General features: G+C 37.3%; 2 protein-coding genes across 3 annotated transcripts; one reads left to right on the top strand and one right to left on the bottom strand.

Annotated features, from left to right (window-relative positions):
* The first annotated feature begins 584 nt into the window (after positions 1-584).
* Positions 585-9,760, top strand: LOC121997534 (heparan-alpha-glucosaminide N-acetyltransferase-like). 2 transcript variants are annotated; one of them, XM_042552004.1, is made up of 13 exons: positions 585-847; positions 968-1,105; positions 1,371-1,452; positions 5,206-5,282; positions 6,001-6,107; positions 6,965-7,079; positions 7,318-7,434; positions 7,563-7,654; positions 7,862-7,928; positions 8,037-8,115; positions 8,189-8,280; positions 9,032-9,175; positions 9,516-9,760. In XM_042552004.1, the coding sequence occupies exons 1-13, from the start codon at positions 632-634 to the stop codon at positions 9,654-9,656; spliced, it is 1,467 nt and encodes a 488-aa protein (XP_042407938.1). In that variant the 5' UTR covers positions 585-631; the 3' UTR covers positions 9,657-9,760. The 2 variants fall into 2 exon arrangements, with proteins under 2 accessions (XP_042407938.1, XP_042407939.1); XM_042552005.1 differs by lacking the exon at positions 7,318-7,434.
* A 1,385-nt stretch (positions 9,761-11,145) lies between these two features.
* Positions 11,146-18,547, bottom strand: LOC121997536 (DNA replication licensing factor MCM7-like). Its single transcript, XM_042552006.1, has 15 exons — positions 18,397-18,547; positions 18,238-18,305; positions 18,105-18,164; positions 17,801-18,030; positions 17,279-17,474; positions 16,468-16,590; positions 15,299-15,388; positions 15,009-15,151; positions 14,531-14,708; positions 14,037-14,228; positions 13,749-13,921; positions 13,464-13,667; positions 12,195-12,360; positions 11,852-12,073; positions 11,146-11,474 (listed from the first exon to the last, which is right to left on the bottom strand). Exons 1-15 carry the CDS (start codon positions 18,434-18,436, stop codon positions 11,370-11,372), a joined length of 2,190 nt encoding a protein of 729 aa, XP_042407940.1. The 5' UTR covers positions 18,437-18,547; the 3' UTR covers positions 11,146-11,369.
* Positions 18,548-23,416: the final 4,869 nt, after the last annotated feature.

Below are 23,416 nucleotides of genomic sequence, written 5' to 3' on the forward strand. Positions count from 1 at the left end.
TTGTTAGAGAAAATAAGAAAAAAAGTTTTGGTCATATTAAATCCTCTGGGTTTAGGTAAGGGCGGATCCAGTGGGGGGCGGCATCGGCGGTCGCCTCCTCTTGTTGGCGATGAAACCCTTAGTATTATGGGATTTTATCGGTGGAGATGGAGGATACTATCCTTTGTTTATCATGACCACTCCTCTATATTTGAATTTTTGAATCCGCCGCTAGTTCAGGTTGAATGTCACCACAATTACTCGTATAAGATGACACATGCTATCATTCTTATTTAAGATGAGAGCATAATTTTGACACTAAATTATGGAAGCCTTTGGGAGATTGTTTATTATGGTCTCATAGATAAACAATTGCTATTTCATTTATCTATTTCAGTTGCTTTTATTGTTTTTGTTTGGCGTGAAAAAAAAAAAAACACACGCTCATAATTAGAGACGAGACTTTCTTTAGATCTTCGAATTGGTTTATTTTTAAAACTGCGAGAAGTATTTTGAAAAATGGAAGTCAGCTTAGAGGGGCAAACTGAAAAAAAAACATTTATTATTTTTTTTCTTTTCCAACTTCTTTCCAAGTAAACGCAGCACGAGTCATTTCTTCTCTCCTTCGAAACCAACCACCAATAGCATAGCTATGGAGTCCATCGTCGTCGCGGTCGAGCAAACCGACCGAACTCCTCTCCTCCAATGTCCCGCCACCACCAACTCCTCCTCCGCTCCCCTCGCTGCCGGTGGCGATGAGATCAGCCCATCGCCTTCGCCTCCCCCCAACTGCGCCGCCGACCTTTCCGCCAATTCCAGTCAGCGGAGGCTCGCCTCTCTGGACGTATTCCGCGGATTCACCGTCGCGGTGTGATAAACTTACACTATCTTGGGTTTTCATCATCTTCCCGAAGTCCAATTTTTTTTTATTCGTCTCTGTCGTTGTTTGACGATGATGATGTGCGGTGTCTGTGCTTCTGTTCCCCAGCTGATGATTCTCGTGGACGATGCCGGTGGGGCGTTTCCTTCGATCAATCATGCGCCATGGTTCGGTGTCACTCTGGCAGATTTTGTCATGCCCTTCTTTCTCTTCGGCGTTGGCATTTCGGTCGCTTTGGTTTTTAAGGTGCGCAAGGGGGAATTCCCATTTTTTTTCTGCCCTAAATCATCCTAAATTTTACTTCTTTAGAAGTCCTTGCCGTTCCTACCTACACAGTCGGGTGTTTAACCCTCGATTTCAACTCTTAGTTTTACTTGTTTGATTGCCCCGTTCATATTTTTTCGGTGTCAATTCTAGCTTCATGCATTTGTTGGACTATTATAATTATTTTGGTTCTCTCCAAAGAGTTATTTTTGCTGCAACGTCTAACCAGTTCTAAGGATTTATGCAGAGAACTCCAAGCAAGGTGGTTGCCACGAAGAAGGTTCTGTTGAGGACGACAAATCTATTCCTCTTGGGTTTACTGCTGCAGGGTGCATCTAACTTCCTAATCTGACTATCAGTTTTCCATGCACATTCTTCATCCTATATTGCATCTGAACGTTACTGCACACGCAGTTACATTTCTGTAGCAGTCCTTTTAGTTTTGCCCAAGTTGTAGCATCTCTGTTTCCTCCTTCCTATTGATGTAGCTGTCGGACAATCTAGCCAGAGATAGAGGAGTAGTAGTCCAAATTGAAATTACAAATCAAATCACACTTATACGTTGAGTTAACCTGAGCAGAGAGGAAGAGCTGCTCGGGATGACTGAGTTTGCTGAAAAATCGGGCTGTCTTGTATGCTAGAGTGCAAACTCCCGAGTGGATAGTCCGAGTGTAGACTCCCGAGTCAAAGTCCAAGTGCAGACTCCCGAGTCAAAGTCCAAGTGCAGACTCTCGAGTACAGACTCCTGACCTGAAACTCCCGAGTACAAAGTCCCGACTGGAGGCTCCTGACTAGAGGATCCCGACTGGAGGCTCCCGACTAGAGGATCCCGACTGGAGGATCCTGACTAGAGAATCCGAGAATCTCGATTGGAGAGTCCCGACTGGCGGGATGGCTGAGTTTGCTGGAAAATTGGGCTATCTTGTATGCTAGAGTGCAAACTCCCGAGTGCATAGTTCAAGTGTAAACTCTGGAGTACAAAGTCCAAGTGCAGACTCCCTGTTAGAGTGTATATTAAAAGCCTAGCCTTTTATAAACATTTTATTTTGAAATAAAGAATCACATTGGTCAAATGTCTACATTTATATGCTAAGTGTAGTTGTTCAATTAATTTATATTGTAGATAACATGGTGTATGGTGTCATACACAGAAGATTGTGTTATCAATTCCTTATAAATTATAAACAGTAGCTCACGACTAAGATGGAAAGGAACAAACCATTGGAATAGTCGTAGTGTAATTTGGTATTAGTTTATCTTAACTATAAAATTACACTAGTACGCTCTAAGTATATTGAGCAGGACCAATTAAGGTAAGTTCTTTTTATACTGACTGAATAAAAGAACAAGACCTTTGTTATTATGGAAGTGTGTGCTCTTAATCTTGATATAATAACAAACACATATATCTAGTATTTATTTCTTTGACTTATCAATGGATGAGTTTTAGTTCGATAAATCAAGAGGCCCGATAAGTTGGGAAATGATATTATTTATAGTGTGTGCTATTGATTATAGAAGGAAACTGTGTCCTAGTAATCTAGGTTGATAATGTCCCCAAGAGGAGCTCATAAGGATTGTCATGTAAACCCTGCAGGTGGATTTAGTCCGACATGACAATAAGGTTGAGTGGTACTACTCTTGGAGCTAGATATTGTCAGTAACTTATTTAATTAGTGGACATTCGATATCTTAAACACAGGGAGATTAACACACTCATGATAAGGAGCCCAAAATGTAATTTGGGATTGGTGCGGTAGTTCAATAATAACTCTTTAGTGGTATAAGTTATTATTGATGAACTCGAGTTGTGTTCGGGGCGAACACGGGAAGCTCAAATTCATCGGGAGACCAAAACTAATTCCTCCTCTCGGTCCCTATCGTAGTCTCTTATTTATAAAGTTTTATATCCACCAAATACCTGCTTTCTACCCACCTTAAGGTGGCCGTCCAAGCTAGCTTGGAGCCTAAGCTAGGGTCGGCCAAAACAAGGCTAATGGGTGCAAGTTAGTGGCCGACCCTTGCTTGGAGCTCAAGCTAGGTGGGCCGGCCAAAATAACATAAAAGGATTTTTTTTAAAAAAATCTTTTCTTATGTGGAAACCATGATTTTAAAAGAGAGTTTAAAATTTAAATCTTTCCTTTTATAGCTTTCTACAAAAGATTAAGTGAAAGGTTTGATATATTTCCTTAATTGTAGTTAAAAGAAAGATTTTAATTTTTGATAAAACTTTTCTTTTTTATAACCATCCTCATGATTTAAAAGAGAGTTTTAAAATTAAATGTTTCCTTTTATAGTTTCTACAAAAGATTAAGAAAAGATTTGATATCTTTCCTTATTTGTAGATTGAAAGGAAGAATTTAATTTTAGAGAAAACTTTCCTTTTTGTAAATCATCCTCATGTTTTAATAGAGAGATTTTAATTTATAAAAGTTTCCTTTTATGACCAACCATGAAGGGAATTTTTAATAGAGAAATTTTTATTTTAAATTTCCGGAAACAAATTAGGAAGTTTTAATTTTGTGATTTAAACATTCCTTGTTTGGAGGGATTAAGGTGGCCGACCATTAGAGGTTTGATAATGAAATTTTAATTAAATTTTCCTTCTTAAACATTGGCAAGGAATATAAGGAAATTTTATTTATTAAACTTTCCTTATTTGTCAAGACCAAGGAATATAAAAGAGAGGGTAGAGATGCCTCACCTCACAACACATATTCTAGTATTCCTCTCTTCTATTCCTTGGTGGTGTGGTTGACCCTCTCATCCTTCATCTTCTCCTATTCTTCTTCCTTGGTGGCCGGCAGCATCTCATCTCAAGGAGCTTGGTGGTGGCCGAATCTTGTTAGAGGAAGAAGGAGAGATAGAAGGCTTTGTTTCTAGCATCCCTTGGAGCTTGAAGGTTGGTGGCCGAAACTTGCAAGGAGGAAGGTGGTGGTGGTTCTCGTCTCGGTAGATCGTTGCCCACACAACGTCTGAGATAAGAAGAGGAATACGATAGAAGATCAAGAGGTTGTTGCTTACAAAGAAAGGTATAACTAGTAATTTTATTCAGCATCATACTAGTTTTCTTTGTATAGATTTTGAAATACGAAACACAAGAGGCATATGATTCTAGGTTGTGATTCGAGTTTGTGTTTCTTTTGTTTTTTTTTCGAACTTGTGATTCGATTGTTCTTTTTGGTTAAATCTAGGGTTACTATAAGGAAATTAAATATTGAATTTCGTTGAAAGGCTTTGTCTAGGAAGTGGTGGATGCTCCCATACCCAAGAAGGCCTAGTGCCTCGCCATGTTTAACCTGGAAGTCAATCTCTGAAATTAATATTTAATTGAATTTGTAACATGGGTGAATTTGGATCAATAATGTTAAGCATCGTTTGCGTTCCAAGTCCAAACCACTAAGAATAAATAAGTTGAATTTGGAATCAATAATGTTAAGTTCCGTTTGCGATTCCAAATTTAATTTCTAAAGAACACAATAGGTTGTTAGGAATGGTTCAGGATTTGTACAAAATTTTTGTACAGGGAACCGGTACGATATTCCCAGTAGCAACTAACAGTCCCAAGTACAGACTCCCGACTTGAGACTCCCAAGTACTTAACCCCTACTAGAGAAAAGAAGATTTGGGGGCACCGGTTGTTCGTAGGGAACTGAGAAAGTACCCGATTACTATCACGGGCAAATCACTGTGCAGAAATGCTCGACGAAGAGAGGATTTGGGGGAACGAAGGTGGAGAAAAATCTTTGCTATTAGCTCTGTTTCTCTTGCTCTTGGTCACAACCTCCTTATATATGAGCTTAGACCCTTGCAGTATTCAATGGCCGAATTAAATATTTGCACCCCGTGCGCATCCACGCGTGAGAGAGAGAGAGCTTCTCCCCATGCTTTTGCTCACATTATCAATGCATGTGCAACAATATAAACCAAGCATAATGCCCTGAAACTTCCAATGTGAGACTAAACCCATATACAAAGGAGTCTCCTTTCTCCTTTTCCATTCACATATATCCAACAGTAGCAACTAGTCATATATTCTTCTTTGTAATTTTTTGTTCTTATTCATATGCTTTTGATTTAAGGTGGATACTTCCATGGCCGTAATAATTTGACATATGGAGTCGATTTAGATCGAATACGCTGGTTTGGCATATTGCAGGTAAATACAGAGAAAGGCATTGTGGTTACCTTAAGTTTCAATTGTTTATGCTTGTGTCTAATAGTTTTTTTTTTCAAACATTTTTTTGTTATTTGAGTTACATAAGTTGTATGATTTAGTTAGATATTATTGGAATAGTATAAATGTTTAAGATATTTTGTTTTATCTAGTTTTTTAACCTTTCTTTTTCAAACATATGTATATGTTGCTAACATGTGAAATTTTCTATCAAAAGTGATTATGCTAGTTTTTCCAATACAGTTACTCCCTTAAAAATTCAATTACCACAATTAAAAAATATCCACAAAGGTATTGTTCATTGCAGTTTTTTTTTTCTGGAAATAATACAGTTCCCGCCTTCATCCTGTAATCATTCTAGATTCTAGAGGTTAAAATTGGTTAAGTTGAATTGTTAAGTTTGTTAGCATTTTTTTTCTTCTCAAGTTTATTGTTATATTTATCTGTGTGCTTTAACCTTGTTGAGAATATGCTGGGCCAATATATTTGATTAAAGGAAATTGTTCTAAATGCTTTCCTTTGCACAAACTGGAAGTGAAATTTACATTTGTGAACACCCTTTTATGTTCTTATAGTAGGCATTTGAGATGATATGTTACTTCCTAAATTAGTTGTTAATTATTAGCATTTCGTGTCAAATTTTACATTTTTGTTGCAAGCAAACTTTCTGATTATGATTTTTTTTTTTTTAATTTCCTAGAGGATATCTATTGCATATCTCTTAGCAGCATTATGTGAGGTCTGGCTTGTTAGCAACGTTTGTGTGGATTCCACAGTGTCATATGTGAAGAAATATTACATAGAATGGTCAGTTATTTGTAGTCCTTTTATAGTACTTAACATTTGTATTGCGAGACATTTTGGATGCTTAGTAACATAGTTGATGCCATCTGCTTCTTTTCTTCAAACACTTACCTATGCATTCTTAAGCTTCATCAACTAATCTAATTAAACCAGAAATATCTATAATATGAAACTCCTGGCTTGGCATGACAGACAAAGGCCTTTCTTCCCTTTGTCCTGAAGTATCAAGAGCCTAACAAGGTTACAGGGGCAATGAGTTTATTGAAAACACTAGTTGTGCTTACTAGATTCTCCAGCTTAACTTCAGGTTAAAGCAGATACCTAAAGGTGTGGCAGCTGTCCTAATTCCTACTAGTGTTCACCAATCACAATCAACTATAATACTATTTATTAGCTGACTTTCATAAACTGCAGCATAACATTAATATGTGCTTTTGTGAATGGCACTTGCAGATTCCAACTTTTAGGGGTAAACTACATGTATCGTATGGTACCATTTAGTTTCCCTGAATTCAACTTAGTTTTGGGAAAAAAATTTAATTGTGTAAATATCAAAATTTAAATTCATGCTCAACTTTTCTCTTTTATGAAGCATGCCTACAGGAATATGGGCTCATTATGATGAATAATGTCGTGTCGAAGAGCCTCTTAATTTAAGCCTGCTCTCCTAGTATTCTAAAAGTGGAAACTATTCATTCGTTAAACAAAAACAAAAACAAATTGTGATATCCTTACTATATTTTCGTTCATAGCTACTTGTTGCTAACTATGAGTTATAATTTAGAGGAAATTATTCTACCAATTATTTTAAGGGTGCACTATACAGATGCTGATGTATTCATTTCTTTCTTTGTTTACAGGATCGTTGCGATACTACTGTCTGCCACTTATGTTAGTTTGCTTTTGGGTCTTTATGTCCCAAGCTGGGAGTTTGAAGCTCCAGGAAACAATTCCACTCTACCAATTCCCTTTTATGTAACCACAACAAAAACTGTTAATTTAGAATTTGCAGTTTGACTTCCTGATTACTAGAAAGTTTAAGCATCTATCATCTTGATATAAATTTTATGATTAATATAGCGGTTTTCTTGGACTAGCCTATTCTTGTTGTCTGGTAGTCACATGCAGTGGCATGTGTTTCCATACTCTCTGATCAACACTCTATTGAATAGATAATCTAATAACAGATGAAACCTACATTGTGTTGCTATAGGTTCAATGTGGAGTGAGGGGTAGTTTTGACCCTCCTTGCAATGTTGTTGGTTTGATTGATCGAAAATTTCTTGGACAAAGTCACCTTTATCATAATCCAGTATATAAAAGGACAAAGGTAGTTCCCTGATGGTGACTTTAAATAGTAATCAGCATTTTCTCACCTCATTTTTTGTAGTTGACATTTGTCAAATGCAAATAATCATATTTTGCTTACCCAAAAACTTGTACCCCCTTGTTCTGCAGGAGTGCAGTGTTAATTCTCCTGATTACGGACCACTCCCAGAAAACTCACCCAGTTGGTGCCTTGCTCCATTTGATCCTGAGGGTCTGTTAAGGTTTGTTAAGTTGTATACAGACTGAGAAACTAGAAACTAAATCCTTGACAAATCAAGAAACTGGCTTCTTCCATAGAGTATCTGTCATATTAATATAGCAGCAAGAACAAATTTATTCACTATACATCTTCCACGACACATCTTATGTACAAGCGAGTGACTCAATATCAATACTGAATGCTATTGTCTTTCCTTGGACATTCTCAGTTCACTGATGGCTGCTGTAACATGTTTTGCTGGATTGCATTTTGGTCATCTCATAGTTCATCTTAAGGTATGATCTAATTGCTTGTCTTAATGGAGATCTTTCTTTGGAATGATTACAGTGTGAGACACATATAAACTCTTTCTTTATATAATTATGTGGCTGAACATTTTTCAGAGCCATGCTCAAAGAATGCTGCTGTGGACCAGCACATCAATTTTACTAGTGATCTGTGGTTTTTTGGTGCAGTTAATAGGTAGTACGTCCTATTGTTGGGATAGATTCATAGATCATCTCATTGGCTCTATTTTGATATTTTTTTTTTGTAGGCATGCCTTTTAGCAAGCCATTATACACATTGAGCTACATGTTCTTGACCACAGGAGTTTCAGGCTTCCTTTTTATTCTGATGTACTTCATTGTGAGTTCCTTTTGTATCTTGCTCTATTTATATATTATCTGCAAGACTATGTACTTGTTCCATGTATATATTATCTGCTATCTTCGTCAATGCAACTAGTACTCTTTTGAGTATAAAATATGCTATGTAACTAGGAGAGGATGTGGGTCTGATTGGGTTGGTACTCAACCAAAATTTGGCCCGACTTGCGTTTTTTGGATCAAAGAAACTTGATGTGAAACTGTATCCGGAAACAAATACAGTAGTTTTGACCGAACCCAGGATAGCTCAGTTGGGTCGGGTCTATAGTTGGTTTTTAAGTTACATCAAAAGAACTTATTTCATGTAATAGGTTTTATTTTCATATTAAAAGCCAAAAACCCATAGAATTTTGAATTAATGACATACATATAGTTATATGGCATTAATTCAGGTTGAATTGATTGGCATTTTCAATTAAATATTCGTATCCAATCTAAGATACAAATATATAAATATTCTTGGATTTGTTAACCAACCTGAAACCAACATAATCCAAATTTTGGGTTGAGACATGCATTGAATAGGTTTTTTCCACCCCTATGTTTGTGGTTTATTGTTGGATGCTTCAATTTTATTTGAATTAGTTGATCTGTCAACTCATCTGGAATAACCAAATGTGGATGGCTCTATGATATATGTCAATTTGCTTCTTTATAATTTTTTTCATTGTTTACATTTTAGAGACATCCATCCGAACACATATGTTGACATTTCAGTTTGTATATGACAGGTTGATGTTCAGAAGTTCAAAAGACCTTTTATTTTGTTTCAGTGGATGGGAATGAATGCACTTATTGTTTATATTTTAGCTGCCTCTGAACTGTTTCCAGCGTTCGTTCAAGGGTTCTATTGGCATTCACCTGAAAACAACCTGGTATTTTTTTCTGTTTCTTTAACTATTTTAGCTAATGTTATATATCATAAAATGCTTTGCAAGAACTTTCTTTGTTCATCTCTGCTTCTATTATTTCTTCTGGGAAAAATCTGTTCATTTACTCGTATCCAAGATTCTAGTTTTGATTATTCTTTAGGAAACTTCTGACTTATGCAAACTCCTTTTTGCTTCGAAGAGTACTGTGTGAATGTTCATCTTTCCAAGACCCAACTTTGATTATCCAAAATAGTAGATAGGAAGGAAGGAAACTCTTTCTTTGTGAGAAATTTGCTACCATCCTTTGTGTTTGATATCTTATGGCAAATGACATCCTTCACAGGTAAATCTGACAGAGTCGATGTTCCAAACCATCTTCCAGTCCAAGAGATGGGGGACTTTGGCGTTTGTTTTACTGGAGATTTTATTTTGGTGTCTTGCTGCTGGCTTTCTTCATATGAGAGGCATTTACATCAAATTGTAGTCTTAAACTTAAGCCTTCTTTTCTAAGTTCCAGACCATCTGTAAGCACGTACCAAAGGTTGAATCTATTGTATCCATAAAGAAACACATTTGTTATTGCTTCAATAGCTTTGTCCTCACATGGATCGCAAGTTTTTGTGACGCCGAGCAGAATATAGATTATTCTGGGGCGTGATGTGTCAGAGAAATTAGCAAGAAAACAAGAGAGAAATACAAGTAGCCCAAGTTAGGTTTTACAAAAATCTTTTGTGACGCCGAGCAGAATATAGATTATTCTGGGGCATGATGTGTCAAAGAAATTAACAAGAAAATAAGAGAGAAATACAAGTAGCCCAAGTTAGGTTTTATAAAAATCTTTTGGAAAAAAACAAGAGCGGAAATAGAAGAATAAAAAAGAAGTAGTCGAAATGTGGTTTAAGCGAAATTAATTGATTCAATATCAAAATAATTTGTCTTAACATCATCTAAGCATAAGTTTATATAGCTTTCAAAACTCTAAAAAAAATCTAAACGGAAAAATAATCAACTGAATTTATTTTCTAAAATTTATGATAAATTCATTAACAAGATTTGGTTGTTAAGATTTATGATAAAATTAAATATAATTAAAAAATAAAATTTAATGAATAACTATTTAAAAAATCTAATTTGAACCTCCTCCTATATCATTTTGTTTGCTAACCTAACCTCAATTAGTATGGTAGCATCTGCAGTATTATTTCAGCGGTTTTAGGGTTTTCGTCGTCCTTAAGTTTTGGGGTTGCCAACAAGAATGGTGTGAATAATTTGGAGGCTATTTGTTTTTTTTATAATGCAAGTGTTGGGCTTGTCTAGGTTTTGCCCGATTAATGCTGGAGGTAAACTTCATTTAGTTCTCCTATCGAATTAAATTGAAAGCATAATTTATGCATACTTAGCGGTTGACCTTCAGAATAGTTTTCATTGGGATTTTGAATTATGATCATCTTATTTGTCCTTCATTGCCTTTCAAGCCAATGCTGAAGCACGCCCAATTTCTATATGCTCGCAGGAGCAAGATTCTTTCAGTGGCCTAAACCATCTCGTAGAGTCGTATTATTTACCAGAAAAGGGAAAAAAACATCAGCACCAAAGACTAACCATGGTGTATAGAATTCCACCGGCCTGGCCTAACATAGTTCGGATCCTCTGTCCTGAAACCTCTCTGTCCCCATATTCCACTGCCGATCGGACGGTCTAGATCACATCTCAAGGCATCATGGCACATCACAAAAATATTACACACATCTTAAAAATGCCATGATGCCTTGAGATGTGATCTGGACCGTCCGATCGACAATGGGACAGAAAGATTTCGAGACAGAGGATCCGAACTGGGCCTAACACCATCTATCCTTCATAAGAAGCTTTTAGAAAATTGAAAATCTTAATAAATTAATTATTTTAATAATTTTTAAATTTTATGATCATTTTTTTACTAGACCCTAAATGTGCACATTTTAACAAATGGATTTGACTAGTGAATTTCAATTTCAACCTAGTTAGCGTACTACACCATTCACAGACAGGTTAAACATTCTACCTCAACTAGTCTTACAAACCCTAACCAAATACATTCTACTTTGAGTAGCTGATCAGAACAATTTTTTCAGAAACACAACGAAGAATCAAGTACACTTTAAAGGCTTCAAAGTCACCCAAACTTGGATTGTTCATCTCTGCGTGTAGCCATTGGTTAGGCATCGATGAAGTGGATGTCGAAGGTATTAGGATGGATCTGCCACACATTGAGCGCCGCATATTCCTCCAGGCATTGCTTCAGCTGAACTTCACTATATCCCTGTTTGTATAATTGTCACAAGACAAAGAGCTTAAACTCATGATTACTGTGCTTGTGTTTTAGGAAAGAAAACAATTTCATTAGACTATTACTGGAATATACCTATGCATTTTAATGGAATAATTATTCATATCAAAACACTAATTATCATTTTCCATAACAAATCCATTCCATAAACAATTGGAGGATTTATCATTGTGGAGATTTCTCAACTATTTTAACTATCACCTTCTTGCAAACTGAAGCTATGAATGAAAACATGATCCACTTAATATATTCCAAGAACTAAACTAACATATTCCCTTTTCAAATCTAGCCCATGAACTGATATAAAACGTAGATATTCCTACACGTATTTGAAGAATATCATAACTAACCTTTCTGGAAATCCAGTTTAGAGCTCGGGTATAGCTGACGTCCATGGTGCTGGTCCTTGAAGCTTCATCTCGCAGAATTGAATAAATATCAGAGATGGCATCTAAACCAGATTTCTGACGATCCTCCGAATACAATGAGAACTTTGACATTTGCATCAAACGTAGTGCTTCGTCGACATCGCTTTGAGCCACTGTGTTGGAAAACCGAAGCCTAGCTAAAGCCTGCAAAACTCGAACAAGGACTCAACTATTATCGAAAATTTTCAAAATGTTAAAAGAAAATGGAAGTGTAAACAAAAAAAAAGTTGGGGACATTTGAGATCTTTTTATTAGGTTATCTTACAATGGATATTCGGATGATGCTAAGCAGTGTCCTGATGGTTGTGTAAGAATGTGGAGCATTTGATCTGGCTTCTTCTTGACGGATGCTGGAATATGCAGTGGCGATGTAATCCTCCAGTTCTTTTGGCACGGAAGGAGTGATTTTCCTTGCAGCAGAGATGTATGATCTGCAAACAAAGAAAGAAACGATTTATGATCTAGTTTAGGAACTTTTTAGAAGTGTGATTAAGAATTTGATGTTCCATTGCTGAGCATGAATATATTGATGGTGCACTTGCTATTCTTTATGAATTCCCATGAAATACTTTTATATTTGGTCATAAAAAATATTTGTTTTTGTGAATTATGATGCCTTATTCCCAAAGAATAACTGTTTTTTTACCCTATTCTAGGAATAACTATTATTTTATTCAACCATCTACAGAAGATGTATCATGAACAAGAATAGCAGACCGAGATCGAGTCAAATGGATGGATTAAGACCAAACCAAGAACGAATCAAATGGATGGATTAAGTTGGACAAACTGGACAAATCATTCAGGTAGGACAAGTCAAGTGGACCTATCAAGCTAGTCAAGTCACACGAGTGCCAGAGACAAGTCCATCTAGGCCAAGTAGGATGGTCAAGCCGACATGTCGAACAGGCCCTGGCGTCAATTGAGTTAGGCAAACCAAATGGGTTGAGTATGATGATGAGTTGATTGAGCCAATCAGACTAGTCAGGCTACCAAGTGGGGCAGATCGATCAAATTGACCGAGTTGAACAGATCGACTGGACAAGTCAAAGCAAGTGCGTAAGGTAGATAGGTAAACGGTTAGGTCAGGAAATATTCAAATCAAATTGGTGGACCAATCAGTCGACTAGGAGAAACACGACAAGCAAGTCGAATGGATTGCTAAGGCTAGGGGAGGTCAATAGATTTAAGTAGGTCCATAATATAGAGGGTAAATCAATGAGCCAATTGATTTGGTCAGATTTTGAAAACACCGAACCAAGCAGATTGTACGAGTATCACAAGTAGAACAGGATATTTTATTATTGTGAAAGTTATTCTATTCCTTATAGCATTCCTAGAAACCAAACAAAAATCTAAGTATCAAACAAGAATTTGATAATCTAGCAATTAAGTCATAGCTTTCCTTCTAATTGCAAGTGCAAGATATCATGGACAATCTACAATTAAACCATAAATAACAAAAGAGTAATATTGTAGGCTTCCATCTTTGATGCTTCATTAAAGGACAATGATAGAGATTTTGAAATATTACCTTAACATAGATGGTTCAAGTGGTGTGAATCCAAGTGAAGGTGACTCAAAATGCTGATGCACGTGAACGACATGTCTAGCCATCTCAAGATCACTATCCATGTCAGCACGATCCAGTATCAACCACAAGAGATCAAAACGAGACAAAAGGGCAGGTGGAAGATTAATATTTTCTGCTGGTGTCCTCCTTAGATCATATCGTCCCCTGAAAACATAGATTTCAAGTAACAAGTGGTCAAAACTCAAAACCTTTTGTTGGAACCAAAATCAAACTTTCAATCTTTACCAAGCTGGATTTGCAGCAGCAAGAACAGCTGTTCTTGCATTAAGGGATGTTGTGATGCCAGCCTTTGCAATGCTTACAGTTTGTTGCTCCATCACTTCGTGGATCGCTGTTCGATCTGATTCTTCCATCTTATCAAACTCGTCAATTGCGCATATGCCCATATCAGCCAATACCTGACAACCAATGATTTCACTACCTTGAAGTGAAGAATGAAGTTGATAATAACAAAAAAGATACATAAAACGTTCCTATAAAATAGGATTAACTACAATAACTTCAAATGCCTACCAGTGCTCCTCCTTCGAGTACCATTTCATTTGTAACAGGATCTTTTTGAACAGCTGCAGTTAGACCAACACCACTACTTCCTCGGCCTGTAGTATACACTCCCCTAGGTGCCACATTGATAATGTGTTTGAGCAACTGACTTTTTGCTACTCCAGGATCTCCCATCAAACAGACATGGAGGTCTCCTCTTATCTGCACATAGAAGGTATTATAAATCTAAGGTTTCATGTGAATGAATCAGACATCATGAGGACTTCAAATTTGAATAGAAGATATCACATTATCTTTTATACAATTGCAAAAGAAGGATACATTCATAAGCAGTTTATTTCAATTCTTAAGCCATAATATTTAGGAAAAATAGTACTGCTAAAATAGTATCAAAACAAGACGCAAGTTCCAAAGACTGAAAATGATTGAAATCCAATCACTAGGTTTATCTGATTATCTGTCAAGACAACTACAATAACTAGTTTCCAACTTTCCACACATACCTTCATACCATCACCGAGTTTACGGTGTGGAGCACCGACAAGCAGTAGTAGAAGAGCCTTTTTGACATCTTCATGACCAAATATCTCTGGTGCCAATGACCTCGACAATTTGTTGTAAACATCACCATCCTCAGTTAGTCTTCTGATCTCTTCCTGTTCATTATCTTTAAGCTCATATCTGTTTTAAAGATCAAATAATTAAACAAAATTAGGAAAAAAAAATTTTAAGAATGGCTGAATTTTTTTTTAAAAACTTTCACGCTTTAATAATGAAGGTTAGTATTTAACACAACATCTCCAATTGCAACAACACATGAAATTTTATAAATGAATTGCATATCTAGGTTCACATGTTTCAACTAACTTAGTTCAGGGACGATTGAATGTATCTTGTTCTCCAGAACTAGACAGCCCAGCAAGAGTAAAATCTCAGAAATTGAAAGTTAGATGAAATAATGTTCAAGGTACAATAACTTACTCTTCATATTTCTTCTTGAAGTGGGAAATGGACATAGCCTCCAAGTATGTATCTGCAACCAAACCTGCACGAAGGGCTCTGAAACCCGTGTAAGGAATTGGAAGGAAAATTCCTGACAACTCAACCACGTCACCAGGGGAAACCTATCATGGAAAATGGAGGCACCAAAAAGATGTGAGAAGAGATAACATTGTATGGACAAATTTCAAAACCTTTCAATGAAGAAAAATAAAAAGTAGGATATAAAAATCTTAGTCGTCACATGGTATTAAAAGACAAAATATGCTAACCTTTCTGGTAAGTTCACCTCTGAGATGAACAGTTAAAGAACGAGGAATATGCCCTTTTGGGACATGTTCTGATAATTCTTGGATTCTTGCCTACATGTAAAACACAATAATTAGTTCATCAATGAAGAACATGCAACAAAAAAATGAACTAAGAATATAAAGACAAGGCATTAAGACTAGACAATCTGTGATCATGCCATTAAACATAAAAAGCAATTCAATGAAATCATAGTTAAACTTCTATTATTTTGGGCAATTCAGGCCATATGAAGCATATTGGCAACTGTCTATATCAGGTTATGTTGATTGAGATAGAGATCTTTCCATCCAAAAATGGAAGCAACACACGCTCTTAACAGTCATTTTGGAGCACCACACTTGTCGATGTGGGAGAAATGAGTGTGGATCATCCTAGCTTCAGTATGGACCCTCACTACAGGCCTAACACTAGTACCATGTTGATTGGGGTGGATCCCATTCCATTCCAAGATTAACAGATTGAAAAGACAATGCAAATTTTCACATTTCAACAAGAACATATGACAATATTCCTCCACTCCAAAGCAAAGCCACAAATGACAAAAGGAAAGAAATACTCGAAGGAATCCTTGTTAGAAACAAGCATAGGTCAAAATATTAATACAAACCATTAAAATTGAATACTTATAGAACAATGATAAAGGTGAACTATTTGTGCCAAAGATGAGTGCAGAAGAAGATGACCAGTCATGAAGAGAAAGATCCATAAGAAAAATCATAACAAAGTAACCAAGCATAGGTTTCCTCCAAAACAAATAGTATACAAAAGTTTGTAGCCTAATGTTAATAATATTTCATAAACATTCCTGCTTTTTAGCGACCTCGGCCCAGATAATTTCTCATTTCTGTTCCAATAGTTCAGTAAATGAAAGGTCAAGAACTTTAATTTAACTAAATTTCCTTCATCAGAAATGGTGATTCTTTACCTTAACTAAGACAGAGAAAAAAGACCCTGATCTGTTAAATCATTGATATAAGAGCAACGATGGTGCAAGTTCAGCATAATTATTTTGTACGTTCTAATTAATCTATTCAGACAACTCCACCTATTGGGATAAGGCAAGGCTTAGTTGTTGTTGTTGTTTTAATTAATTTGGTGTTTCCTTACTATAATAAGACAAGAAACTTACCTCTTGGAATCTTAAAAACTTTGAAGCTCTTAGCTGAAGTATGAGATTCCCTTTAGCCTTGTTTATTTGGCAGCGGGTTGACGGGCATTCAAATAAAGGCATGAAAATGCGGGCAGTCACTTCCTGACAGTGAAAACACAGAAAAATAATGAAGAATAAATGGAATTACAAATGATTACTAAGGGCAGTAACTATACAGGATATATAAAGCTGTCTCCAATTCAAACTAATATTTCAGCATCGAAATAGAAATCCACACAGAAATCATTGTTCAACAAATTAAAAAAAAATTGAATTCACCAAAGCAGATGACTTCTATACAACATCCTCTAGCATCATCCTTCTAAAAAGGATGCACAAACTTTGTTGTAAAGGATGAAAAATTTGGGTACGAAGTTAGTTTACAACAATAATAATTTGTGAATAAAAAGGGAAAAATAGCATGGATGGAATATCATCAGTAAACTTTAAGAGAAAGGGAATTAGAAAGATAAAAAGTCCATCAGTGATATATAAACCATGTTCAATGTAAAAAGTAGGATACTTGGAAAATTCCTAGAATTGTCTATCTCTAAAGCAATAGCATTCCCTCCAGTGAAAACATATCACCTATGCTCATTTTGATAATCCTTCCCAGAAGAAATGTGCACAACACTGCTGTATTGAATGAGAACTAATACCTATCATCTTTCCTAGATAACAATCACACTATGTGCGAGACAAAGTAAAATCAGAAGCTACATGAGAAACTGAAAGTTCGTCAAATTTCTTTACTCTTTTGCAAAATAACCAAATGTGCAGAATATTATACCTGATAAATCTCGAAACCACAATCCTCACAAGTATAAACAGCAACTTGCATCAGAGGTTTAACATCTGAACATCGTGTTATAATGCCAGAAATCATTACGAGTTCTCCAATATGTTCTGCCTTGACTTCTCTTATGGTTGATGGGATCTCCTTGGATGCATTCTTCATGTCCTTGGAAACTCTTATATATACTTCACTGAAATTCAAAATGATATTTTTGTGGAGAATATGGAGTTAATTTAATTAATCAAAAAAACAAGAAGCATTTAATGCGCGGGAATAAGGTTGGTAAGTGTACCATTAACAAAATTCCTTGATCAAGGGTCTAAAATTATCTACTTTTTTAGAACAAAGAGTTCTGAGCAAAGTTTGTTATCATAGTAAATTTGCTAATTCAACTCCTTCGAACTAAAGAATTTCTCCTTCTCCCATATAAGAAATGTAGACAACAGATCTCCACTGACAAGAATTTACAAAAAAAAAAATTAAAGGGAAAAGGTCCCATAACAAGCAGTGACTTACAAGAAACGCTTGATCTCAGCAGGCATTTTCTTAAGCGGATCTAGGTTATCTTGGCTATCTGCTCCTTCATCGACCCTTTGCGTCATCAGGACATCACAATCCTCATCGACTGAGAACACCTCAGTTGGTTGAGGCATGATCTCGTCAATGGCCTCCGCGAACAAGTTAATGTAGCGCCGGGTATTATGCTTTACCCTATTCCAGAAATCCTCATCCGAATCCTTACAGAACTGTCCAACACCGCAACCAATCAAATCCTATAATTTGATCTTAGAGATATGAAAAGAAAAAGAAAAAAAAATACAGTATAAATGTCCTCGAGGTCGATATAGATCGCACGCATCTTACGGTTGGCCGCATCTTGCTGCAAGCAACAGAAACAAAATTCAGGGATTGGCAATCGACACGGAGGAGTAAACGAAAGAGACGGGTGTTACCAGTATATCGAGGTACTTGGGATCACCTAGGGAGTCGGAGTAGTTCCTGAGGAAATCCTTGGCGAGGGCTAAACGGGAATCAAGAGGTAAAGGGAAGGGAAGTGAGATCGAACTGCGAAAAGGCCCAATAGAGGTTTGGACAAGGGGCAGAGGGAATACCTTTCTCGGCTTCGTAATCGATACTCTTGGAGGCAGCCATGGATTCGCGAGAGAGGAGGACGAGGTGGCCGGAGGAGGTAAGTGCGAAACGGACAGAGGAAGTATAGGGTTCGTCGTTTGGCGGGAACCGGGAGTAGAAGACGTGGTTTCGGCGGGAAAGAAGAGATGAGCGATCGGCTGTTGGCAATAACACAGCAAACGCGGATTGACGACGTAGGACCGCTCGGTAAAAATGAATTTAATAAGCAGATTTTAGAACATGTTGGATTCAATTTTAATATTTTTATGATATATTTTAATTTTTTTTATTAATTATGTTTTCAATTAACTAGTTGCATCTAAAACTTCGATTAAATCCTGACCGAACTAATCTAACTAAAAAGTTCCATTTGATTATTTAAAAATTTAACTTTTTATTTTAAAAAATCAGTTTTTAAACTCTTAATTCGATTGAAACAAATAAACTTATATTACCGACTGAACTATAGTTGCATATTAATTTGAATTCATCAATGTTTATCGATTCTCTTTGTTCCGTTTTTGTTAAATGATTGATGAGTTCAATTAGTTCTAAAAAATTTTGATTTGTATGATTTCAATTTAATCAATTCAGTCCGTTCGATTTTGAATCGATTCATCAATCTCAATCGCATATAATTTCTTTGCTTCATTTCATACATAAATAAGATTTAATTCAATTAGAAACCCTCTACATAATTTTGGTTTGATTTAATTGCCAATCAACCACCAATAATAACAATTATTTTATAAAATAAAATGTTCATTATTAGCTTTTAAATTTTATCATTTCTTTGAAAATGTTTTTCATCTAAAACATTAACAATTATTTTAAAGCTATTGACCAATTGATATAAAAAAAAAAAGGAAACACATACCCAAAATCTAAGTACATATTGATGAGACGATAAAAAGGATCCATCAAATGAGGGTTAAGGGTAAAGAGAGCACTTAACATGGAGATTAAATTTAAGATGGTCAATATCAAGGAGTCAATAGACTCACCTATAATGCTCGAGTAGAGGTTGATTACAATTACCGATCGAGGTATGCAAGGTCTGATCGGCGAATGGCTTGTTCGAACAGAACGCTACGACTAAATCATCAAATGCTCAGTACGGATTGAGGATCTAGACTGGAGCACTTGCCCGATCAGGCAATGACCAAATACGGAACCTAACTGTCGCAGGGAAGAGCCACCAAAGTTGTCCAAGCGAAGGAGTCCCCAGCCGAGCGGCAACCCCGCTCGGCCGAGCAACGGGATCATTGACGTGTCTCTTGAAATCCTTCTGGGAGATAGTGCCGCTGACACAAAACATGATAAACAGGGGGATCGTACGGCGGAAGCTTCCATTGTCTCGTCAGGGATTTGCATGACTTGTTAAGGTATGGTGTCAAAGACACTTTCCTAACAGGTCCTTTCATGGGATGATTGGGAAAGTACGGCCATGCCTTGGGGAGCGTGCGTGTTGCCCACCAGAGTATTATATAAAGGGGGTTATATATCGACGGAGATAGACGTTATTTACTATTCACGTCTGTGTTACTGTTACTCCACTTCATTCCATCTTTCTGGTGACTGATTTTAGTGTCGGAGGGCCAACGCTAGAAACTCCTTACCTAGCTCGGCATTGACGTTTCTTATGTTGTAGAGCGGAGCGGATTCTACACGCGGTCAACCCATAAGCCACATCCCTAGCTAATCATATTCACGATTTTCGGACATGATCATATTGACGTCGTCTGTGGGAACATAGCCTGCATCCAATATGTGAAGATGGAGAACGCTGGACAACTTACCACGGTGACTTTAACAAAGGAGGAGCTGGATATGTTGATACAAGCCTGAGCATAGAAAATGGTGGAGTAACAACAGCAATAGGCATTAGTCGAGTGCCAGGTACATGAGCCTGCGGCGTTAGCCGCAGGTCAACGGGCTGGATACAAAAGACCAGGCCGAACACGTATCCGTTCGGGACCAGAATAAGAAGTCGATCGGCATATATGGGGAGGTGCCTAATATAATGGGTCGATCCCCTTTCATCGTACCTTGTTCTAGACTCCATCAGAGGAACAGTGTCGAGCGAAAAGGGAACTAGGATCTTCTTTAGACGACACGCCCGTTCGAGACGCACGGAAAGGGAAAGCACCAAGAGCTAATGATTTGCCCAAACGGGTTAACCGACAGTTTTCCCAAGCAATCTTGGACGACCCTCTTGTTAGGACCTTGACGTTCGCTAGAGGGGGATGAATAGCGTCTCACCTAAATCGTCGCTTCCTACGCTTGTTAGTGCACAGCGGAAACAAAAATACTAACAAACAAAAGAAAAACTAACCCTATAAAACAATAAACAAGAAGAAAACCCAATGACACGTTGTTTAACGTGGTTCGGAGATGAAGCTCCTACTCCACGGCTGTCCGTAAGGTGGACGAACCCGATCCATCGGTGGATGACTCCCGGAAAACCTCCGGCTAACTCGTGTAGCTCCTTGTGGGTAGAGAAACCTCGCCACAAACTTTCACCAAGGACTCTTGAGAGGCTATGGCACTGGTAGATTACTAATAGGGGTTAACTACCTCTATTTCGTCAACTTTAACCAAGCTTCCAATGCTTGGTTATATAGGCCACGGGTTAAAAACCCGCCTACCAGTCGACTGCCAAAACATGCAGTCGACTGGCCTTCGTGGAAATTTGACCGTTGCAGCCCAACGGCTCGATATCAACCCTCTGTTCACTCTCAATTGACTGCACCAGTCGACTGCATCAGTCGATTGATGAAATCACCAGTTGACTGCTACAGTAACATTACAGTGTTGCTACAGTAAACCCTAATTCTAGAATTTTACCTCGAGTACATTCACTCAACACTCATTCTCGCCCGACCAACCTAGACCTAGCCTTCTAGTCTCCTCCATCAACTTCGCGTCCCTCGGATGTCTCCCCATCCTACACGTCTTGCCTTTTGGAGCTTCTATCGGCTTTGTCATTGTTGTCGGGTCTTCCTTTGCCAAGAGGTCGCGCCTCCGGGACTTCATCCATTACCAAGTCACATTTGAACTTACGTTGCCAAGACTACATGCTTGGACTTACACCGCCAAGACTCATCCTTGGACTTTCCTCCTTTGCCAAGATCACACTTGGACTTTCCTTGTTGTACCTATATCCTGCACACTCACAATGCATATCAAATATAACAATAAATCTAACTTAAACCTTTGCTCAAACATCAAAACTTAGGGGATCCAGATTGCTCCAACAATCTCCCCCTTTTTGATGTTTGGCAACCCGTTTAAGTTAGGGAAATAATATAGCAATAATAATGCAAATAAATATACAATCTACACATGCATAAATCATGGAACTTAATCCTAGGTTCCCCCTTCACCTAAGCTCCCCCTTAAGCTAGGATTTCTTGCAAAGATAAACTTCTCCTCCTTTGCTAATAAATGAGCAATCGCTCCCCCTTCACCTAAGTTCCCCCTTGAGCTAAGATTTCTTGCAAAGGTATGTAGGTTTCCCACTTAAACCTAAATTTCTCCCCCTTTGCCATACATCAAAAAGAGCTCCAACAATATCTTAATTATTGGACTCTTTGACCTCTAATGACCATAAATATTATTTATTAATCCCCCATAAGATTACATACATGTTCACCACTCTTTTGGTCATTTTCTAATACTGAAAAATATTTTCAGACCGTATCAGTCGACTACTATAAGTATCAGTCGACTGACATCATCAAAATGAGCTTACAGAGACATTATGTGCTCATGAACAGTGCTACTAGTCGACTGGTAAAACCATCAGTCGACTGCCCTCGTCAAAATGAGCTTACAGAGGTCCTCTGTGCTGAAAATTATTGTTACCAGTCGACTAGTAACTATACCAGTCGACTGGTACTCTTTTTGGGCAAAAATCAACCTTTTTTATCCACTTTCAGAAATGTGCCAAAAATTTCACAGACCTCCAAAAAATTTCAAATTTTGTGGAGAAGTCTATTTTATCCATGTCTGCTCGAGATAAATATATATAAAAATATATTTATCACAAATTCCATGATTGATACAAAATTCAAAACTAGATAAATAATTCAATTGAACCTTAACCTAAAGTCCTAATTTTGGCTTCCTCTTGATGTATCTGCCCATACTAAACCATAATGCATTCCTAGCATTAATTTATATGGCATCTATACATCAAAAACTAATTTCCATGCAATATGAACCCAATTCACATTTCAATGCATGAAATACATCTCAATTGTGTCAACCCACTATGTTAGAGACTTAAGTCCGTCTCCTAACCACTTGGTACATTTGATAACCCATCTACCATGGGTTCCAAAGGCTCTTCATAACCTTAGGAATCTTAACCTTAGTCACCTCCCTTAGTGACACATCCACTATGGCTAGGCCACTTCGGTGCACCTCGGGTGACACTTGGACTACAAAACTCACCTTCTTAACCTTAGATACATCGTCTTTGGTTAATTTCTTCTTGTCCTTAACCTTGGACATCCCATCCTTGCCATAATTATATGCCACCCTAGCATATTCCTTCTTATTGGCCTTGGATGACCCTCCCTTGTCCTTGGTCACACCTCCCTTACCAATGTCATGTACTACCTTAGCATTTGACCTCCTTTTGGTCTTGGAGGGACCTAATTTGACATTTTTGGGTCTTTGACCACCCGAATGCATGTCAAGTCCTTTAGGTCCAATAATGAACCTCTCTAGGACTTTCTCCATTTCCTCAAGCTTTGTATTCAAGGCTTGATTTTCTAATTCTAGGGTTCTAACCCTAAAATCAACATGTCCATCATGAACATTCCTAGATCTACCCTTCCTGGGCATGTGTCTCCCCTTCTTGGGATTAATGCTTAGGTTTTCACCCACTTTCCTTCCCTTAGGCAAAGTGGTTTGGGTCTTATTAGGTCTACCCTTAGTGTATGATTTTTTAGGGTTATCTATCATGTTAACCCTATTTCTATCATTATACCT

The sequence above is a fragment of the Zingiber officinale genome, chromosome 6A (assembly GCF_018446385.1).
Source record: "Zingiber officinale cultivar Zhangliang chromosome 6A, Zo_v1.1, whole genome shotgun sequence".
NCBI classification, from domain to species: Eukaryota; Viridiplantae; Streptophyta; class Magnoliopsida; order Zingiberales; family Zingiberaceae; genus Zingiber; species Zingiber officinale.

What these genes read in the sequence shown, in the direction of transcription:
- LOC121997534 (XM_042552004.1), top strand. Translation starts at nt 632, where the DNA reads ATGGAGTCCATCGTCGTCGCGGTCGAGCAAACCGACCGAACTCCTCTC. An exon ending in TCCGCGGATTCACCGTCGCG is followed by an intron (nt 848 to 967) that starts GTGTGATAAACT and finishes TCTGTTCCCCAG; the next exon opens with CTGATGATTCTCGTGGACGA. An exon ending in CAGTATATAAAAGGACAAAG is followed by an intron (nt 7,435 to 7,562) that starts GTAGTTCCCTGA and finishes CTTGTTCTGCAG; the next exon opens with GAGTGCAGTGTTAATTCTCC.
- LOC121997536 (XM_042552006.1), bottom strand. Translation starts at nt 18,436, where the DNA reads ATGGCTGCCTCCAAGAGTATCGATTACGAAGCCGAGAAAG. An exon ending in GCTGCTGCAAATCCAGCTTG is followed by an intron (nt 13,668 to 13,748) that starts GTAAAGATTGAA and finishes CTATGTTTTCAG; the next exon opens with GGGACGATATGATCTAAGGA. An exon ending in TAAACTGGATTTCCAGAAAG is followed by an intron (nt 11,475 to 11,851) that starts GTTAGTTATGAT and finishes TTATACAAACAG; the next exon opens with GGATATAGTGAAGTTCAGCT.